The 7,317-nt window shown below is 44.1% G+C and overlaps 1 protein-coding gene across 1 annotated transcript in view; it reads left to right on the forward strand.

Moving 5' to 3' along the window:
* LOC8027059 (putative extracellular sulfatase Sulf-1 homolog) overlaps positions 1-6,607 on the forward strand; it is an 86,848-nt gene extending 80,241 nt beyond the window's left edge. The window contains exons 16-18 of the mRNA XM_029979455.3: positions 134-182; positions 4,242-4,308; positions 4,423-6,607. Of these exons, the coding sequence (XP_029835315.2) occupies positions 134-182; positions 4,242-4,269 (77 nt within the window). The 3' untranslated portion in view covers positions 4,270-4,308; positions 4,423-6,607. The remainder of the gene's footprint in view (positions 1-133; positions 183-4,241; positions 4,309-4,422) is intronic.
* Positions 6,608-7,317: the final 710 nt, after the last annotated feature.

Genomic DNA, 7,317 nt, shown 5'->3' on the forward strand with positions numbered 1-7,317 from the left:
TTTTATTCATAACAATACACTAAAATATTTACCTAGGTGGGCTAGTTGGTTTAACATACTGTCTCGTCTTCTTCGAGTCCTTGTTTGTCCTTTGCGCTTTTTATGTTTATAATATGTTCAAAACATTTTTCAGGCCGGAAGGGAGATGCCTCGCATGGGACCATTCGATCGAGGCACGACAGGTAGGATTCTTTTTATTTGTCTTTTTACATTCGGTGTGTGACCTTGGAGAGATGTCAGGTATCAGCCAAATAATGTAGAGTTTCTGTATTGTTCTGAATTCCACGCCGGTGGCCTAGTATTGCGGAGAAAGAAGCGACGACGCGATCGGTGCACTGGATTAAAGCTACAATAGTGGCAAAATTTAGAGTCAGAATACAGTCTAAGCTCGTCATAACAGACCTTGATTTTGACCAAGATTTTGGCATCATGTTGTAAAAGGAGTATGTTGTATGCAGATATGAAGTTGAGTCAATGGTATGTAGAAGAAAACCAACCAAACTTCACAAATTGGTATGTTATACTATCCAATTGTCTGTTCTGACCAGATCTGTTGTAATGAGCTTAAATTGTACTGTTGCAAAGGACGAAGCTTGTTTTGTGTGCTATGGATTGAGACTCAATGCTGAGCATCTTCAGGTGTTAGATATTCTGTTCAACGTGCTAGGGAATTTTTTTTTTTTTTTAAACGGGAGACGTTTGTGCATTTTATTTGAACTTGAGAAATTATTACATACAGTAAACTTTCGTTAATTCAACCTCAACGGGACCTTGAAATTTGGTTGAATTATCCGAAGGATTGAATTAAAAAAAGGACTGAAAAACGGTTAAAATGAAACTTTCCTTTATTGTGCAAAGTACTCATGAATGGTCTGTTGTCGTCTGCGCTTAAAACGCGTGTCCAAATGCATGCTCCGGAGAGCAACGTAACTAAACGGCACGTCCCCAAAAAATTGCGCACCACAAAAAAAGAAAAAGAAAGCTTTAAGAGCCGACTTTGGCTCCGGGCAGCCAGGCCGTTGACAGCAAAGAAAAATAACAAAAAAAAAAGGAAAAGAGAATTTGCGCTTTTTGGCGCGCAAGATGGGGACCGCATATGATGCTACAGACAAGCGCTTTGAGAGCGTGCGCTGTCTCCACGCCCAACCATGTGCTATGCTTTCCGCGCTGCTCCACGCCAAATGGGTGCGCTGGCTTGTGTCATTCGCTATGGTCCATCTCAACGGCATAGAGGAGCAGGCGCCTATTTGCACACTTTCGACTTTGCAGCAAAGGGCCCATGTTTCGCCGTACGTGGGTGCTTTTTCTGCCGTGGTGCTATGCAACGTGAGCCCGTGCGCACTTACTTGGGATGAATTATCCGATGCGGAGTCTTCTCGAGTTCAATCTATCAAACTTTTTCTCTCATAGAAATGTATGGGCACTCGCCGGGACTTTTGAACACGATTGAATTAAAGGAAAGGTCGAATTAACCAAAGTCAAACTAACAAAAGTTTACTGTACTGCAAATGACTTCACATTTTTTGTGAAAATTTTATTTTTGTGAATTTTGCGATTTGAAAAATATTTTGGAACATTGGTTATGCGAATACGTCACGCCATGGAGACAAATACAAGGCATACCACTCCCAATCACGAAATTTTGTGCCCACAAATCACTCCGTAATCTTGTATTTTCCAAGTTTCGCCAAGTACCGTATTTACTCATACATATAATAAACTCACTCACACAATGAACGCACCCCCCACAATGGGTACCAATATTTGGACCTTTTTTTTTTCTTTGCGTAATGAACGTGCCTAGAATATTTGGCTCTGCGAGTCTCGAATTGTGTCCAACTTAGCTAGCCACCAAGCCAATTTTCTTTTGCCGCCATGCAGTCATGCCAAGTCAAGCCCAGCCGCTCTCGTAACGGCTGCAAGTGCGTAGTTGCGTAAGTGATCAAACGTGAAACCAAGCAGTGCGCGCTTTTGATGAAGCTTGGGTTGAGGAATTCCCCAGCCTTGATTTAACATGGTTCGCCTATCGGATGCATTGATATCAACAAACACGCCGTCGTCTGTGGTCGGCTTTCGGACAGTGAAATCGTGAAAGTGGTAAGGCCTAAGAACAATCGCGTTTTTCTCCGTGCTGAGTGAACTTCGTAGGACACTTTTCCTTCTGCAAAAGGCAAGCCGAAAGCGCCCTCAAAAAGGTTCGCAATTTATAAAGCATGGTTACCGTGGCGCGTGCGCGACCAGTCGTGGGTGCGCCTCCATCAATGGAAACGTGCCACAGTACCTTGCCAAATCATATTGGCACCTAATATGACATTTGCACAAAGTGTGTAAATGCAAAAATTTTACCCCGCAAACCCCCCAGATATGTGTAAATTTTTCAAGAAAAAAAATGTGTTCATTATGCCAGTAAATACGGTATCATGCCCACATCAGCCGCCGCTCCCGGCATGCCGATTCAGAGCGATGAAGCTCGAAGCCCATGCTGACGCAGAGCGCTGAAGCTTGATACATGCATGCATAAGTGCATGCAGACACGCACACAGTGCACGATTATAAACTCCCACAAGAATAGAAATTAGCGGAGCCGAGCCACCGAGCGTGGCTAAAGCGGGTGCACGCCCAGGAGAAAGAGAAGGGAAGATGAATGGGCTGTTGCGAAAGCCTCAATTTCTCCCAAACCTTGTTTATGATCATGCCCCCCCAAGAATAATGCAGAAGTGTGGCGCAGAGAGTTCAGGAGGAGAAAAAGAAAGGGAGCGGGGCAATATGAGGGTCGAACGGTAGTTTTTGGACACCAGAGCGGAGGAGGCAAGCGCAGCAAACAAGGAAAATGACACACATACCCCGATGGACGGGTGTTCGGAGGGACCGGCATTCGTTAATCTAACGGTCGGGGAAACATGTTAACGGAGAATGTGTCGGCGAGGTTCTAGTACGCATTGTTTCAGCATAACTTGGGGAAACGGTGAATGCCACTCGGAGCAACGGAGTGAACCACGTGAGAGCTCGTCACGCTCCGATTGAATCGTAAGGGTTAGAACTTTTGGTGTTTTCCGAGTTACACTGAGGTGCACCAGAGAGTTGTAGTGGACGTTTAATGTCGTCATGGGCAACTTATGAAAATAACCCTGCAAGTTTTATAAGTTTCCAAAGAAATTTCTTTCGTTAAATTCAAAATGCAGTAATTAGGCGGATGTACGTAAGCTCTAGATTCATGATTATTCCGGGAGTTAATTGACAATATTGAACAAAGGGCTGTCCGATGGCTGTTAGTTTGGTCTTGAAACGAAAATTATTTCAGTCATTTGCACGTGGGTGCAGCCTGCTTTAAAAAGTATGTTGAAGCAAATTAAATGAAGAAAATTTTCGTTTTTCATATTTTTTTCTTAAAATGCCCTTCAACACAAAAGTAACACTTGTCAAATTCCTTAGGAAGTACCATCGTTTCATTACCTATTTTGCAGTTGAGAAACATATTTGTTATAACAACTTCAGGGCGGTATCAACTTTTCTTTGTTTCACCAGCCACATGACAACTGTCATGTGGCTGGTGAAAGTGTCAGCCAAAACCTCTTGTATTCAAGCAGCAATGAGTGACGTGTTGTTTGACCTTAATTACAGCGAAGCTGTTTATGGCTAGGGTTCTGTGGATTTTTCGTGTGCAGTGACTAAAACTCTACGTGCGCACTGCCACATGCGCATGCCTTCGCTGTATAAAAGATTCAAAGTAAATAAGCAAAATATAGCGTTCACGAACGCATGTGCAAGATGCCATTTGGTTTAGGCTTTTGCTTTAGAATAGTTACTGCTGCAGACGCCGGCACGTGCGACGCGTGGAACACCATTCCCTGCATTCTCCTTGATGCTTGGGAATTTAGCAGTAGGTCTAATCAGTAGATTAGTTATCAGTAGACACCATTTTCAAGATCAGTAGACTCACGGGTAGATAACAAAGGTTTCTCAAAAAATTGCCGCTGTGCGACCCGCGTCGGCCATGTCTACGCTCGCACCGCCCTCTCTTTGTCGTCATTCCAAGTGCTTGCATGCCTAGTTTCCTTTCCTTCTGCTCTCCCGGGGTGGCGGTCCCTTCGCGCGTGTCTACTTTCCGCCGGGTGGCGGTCTGTCGCGTGTGTCTAGTTTTCTCCGCCTCCTCGGGGCGGTTCTGTGTCGTGTGCTAAACAGCTTTGCTGGTCACCCACCTTCATAGAGTGGAATGGCTCATGATTTTATTCTATTTCCAGGCACTGGAGAAACTCTCGCGCAAAGTGAGCTTCGGCCACATTTTCGTCCCACCCTTTGCTCACCATAGTAAGTATGCACTTTGTCTGCCAAGATAGATTCCCAGTATTATTTTTAACTACAAAACTTTCAAACTCTGCACCTTTGATTGTAAACTTGTTCTTGTTTCTTTCAATTGACCAGAAACAAAGGAAGCTGTGCCACACCCGGAATCGGGGCCCAGCGACAGCAACAGTTCCTGTAAATTCTGATGTCGCCTCGCTGACCTAGCATTTTGTTTTTGGTTGGGATCGGAAAATGTTTCAAGGTAGTGACTGACTGAAATGCACTCTACGTGACTTCCTGACAATGCTCCTTAAGCATAATTGCTCAAAAGGTTATGTTACTTTGTGTGGCGGGGGAGGCCACCTCTTTCTACAAGTTGTTTTCGTGGGGGATGACTCGTGTCCCAAAGTTCGTTGTACTTGCGATGCGTTGCGTTGTACTTGCGATGCGTTGGCAGAGGAAGACGTCGGCTATCAACAAGCCTGGGAATCGTGGCCACCTGGTGGTCGGAGCACGAAACGAAAAAGTGGGGAGAAGGTTACTTTCTGTGGTCACTGCAAAATTTTCAAACTCTTCTCACAAGTCTGCAGAAAGCAGAACGTTCTCACCTGAAATGTTTCTTTCGAAATCCCGGGAAGATTTATTTTTGAATATGGGAATGACTTCAGCTGTTTGTCATCTTTTTGTCTCATATTAGTCTCCATGGATTGCGGTATACTTAAAGAAGTAGGTCCTTGCTGTACCGTAAGTCAAACCTTCCTGCAGTTCGAGCATTCCCTGTTTCCCACTTCACGTTTCGACATTGTTGTGGGTCAACGCAAGTCTGCTTGGTGGTGGTTTTCAAATGTGCATTTGTGGTATGTCTTATCGGCAATGCCCACGGCATTTGTAGTCTTGGGCCACGTTTTTCGGCCATCATGTTTAGGTAGGTTTTATATGTATCGCAATCGCTGTTGCATCACTCTGTATGTTTTTGAATCTCTTTCTGCATCTTAGTTTAGATACTTTTATGTTTACAATTTCTGCGACGCTAAGCGTGCCCCTGCTCAAAAGCGCTGGTTGCTTTTGCGACGGGTTTGTGCGGCCCCACTTTCCAGCTCATGCGTGTACTACAAGGTGGTTTCGAAGAAAACAGCTGTTCTTAAGCAATCTAGGGATCAACGACTGTGCGTATCAGTTTGGGTTCCCTCGAATGTGTACTTTGCTGGTTTCTGTTCTGCTGATACTTTCCCTTTGGAAACATTAACAGAACACTTATTTTTACTTTTTGACAGGGGTTAGCAACTAGGCCACTTGTTGCAGTGTGAAAACATTGTCATGAGATGGCGTAACCCGGCCATTGTCTAGTACAGTGAATAGCATGAAGTTGGGCTTTGAAATTTTGTTCTGTAGTACGCATCATTATACTAAAGTACACATTTTTGTGTTGCCTATCACATCCCGCTACGGTTTGCAGCTCCTAAGACCTGTCTGCCAGTCGTTTTCTTCGGGGCACCTCGTGTCATGATGTCGGGGGAGCATATTCAGTTGTGACTGGACTTTTTTTTTTTTTTTTTTTAATTACTATTGCAATTTGAGGTTATGAGGAGAAGATCCAGCCTTGCCTGTTGCTGTACAAATGTGAGTTGAGATGCTAGCCGGGCATGCTGCCTTTTTGGCGACAAATTAACTGCAGCCTCGAGCCAAAGACAGTCTTTTTTTCTTTCATGCATTGGTCAGCCGAGACAAAAGTAATGTTCCTAGAGATGTTTTCTTGAGCCGACTTGTAGTTGGGCTTTACCTACTTTTGTACCGACCACTTTGAACGGGCAGTTTTCACGAGCCGGAGCGGCAGTTGTGAAGGGAGTGATACGAAGGAATATCGTCGCAGCGTCGTTTGGTTGCGGAGTTAGTTTTTTTTCCACATATTTATACACACACCTTGTAATATATACACCCCAGTGCTATGCAGCGACGTAGGAAAATGTATGTTTTCAGTGTTTAGGCTGTTAAGTAGTTTTTGCGGTTGACATTGTTTTAGAGAGAGTATGGTCATTGCCATTAGCACACTTTCTTTTTGAAGTGCATGTTCAGGAACCATGGCCGTTCAATGTTACTATGTTGTGTCTTTGACCTTGCTTTTTATTTTCTGAAAGTGGGCATTTGTTTAGGATTTCAACCGACTTTTTGTGCAGACTTTCTGTTCAGAACAAAGACCTGCCTCGTTCTAGTTTTACAAATTTTGTAAACACTGTTGGAAGCGAATTTGAGTGATATTGTTTGAAGGTCACACGCATGGACACTTGCACTGCTTCTGAATAAAAATATAATTTACTTTTTTTCAGCCGGATGAGCTTTTTTGCGGTAACCACTGATGCAGGTATTCGCTAGCACACCTGGATCAAATGCTTGTAAAAGTACACCTCTACCCAAAAAATAATCTAAGTGTTCAGTGCAGATAATGTGCGAGGCCTGCTATGTGAGAAAGGCTCTCCCTCTATTTTGTCTCATTTATCTAACAGGCATTTCTGAAAGTCTTATGTTTGATGAGATCTATTGACAAATGTGACCGTGTTTACTGCATTCATTTGAGCCTGTTATCGATAAGCCTGTAGTGCTTATGAATAATTTTTAATGCGAAAGCATTGGCTGTCTCATGTAGCGAGCTGACATCATCAGTCTGAAGTGCGAAAGCGGCCGATAGTTTCCTTCGGTTCCATTGGCTGGCACGCGTCGACGAGGCTCCCATTGGCCGCTGCGCTCGTCGGTTTCCACGACTGCTCACCCCATGGCGCTGCGTGTCCATCAGTGCAGAGCGTCCTAGGTCACCGGGGAGCACACGCGCCGACCGGCGACGAAAAGTATGCAGCAGACGAAAAAGAAAGTGGACAAGCGGCTTGCATGCTTTCGCATTCGCAACTCGTAGGGAATGCTTATTTTTATCGGAGGAATGCATTCATCTTTCATTAAGATCTACATGAGTATGCTACTTTTTTAAAATTTGTAAAACAAAATTTTTATGGACTCTTTGTACTTACAAGGCTCCTGAGATAG

This window comes from Ixodes scapularis, unplaced genomic scaffold, assembly GCF_016920785.2.
Source record: "Ixodes scapularis isolate PalLabHiFi unplaced genomic scaffold, ASM1692078v2 PGA_scaffold7__128_contigs__length_106722199, whole genome shotgun sequence".
In the NCBI taxonomy this organism is placed as follows: Eukaryota; Metazoa; Arthropoda; class Arachnida; order Ixodida; family Ixodidae; genus Ixodes; species Ixodes scapularis.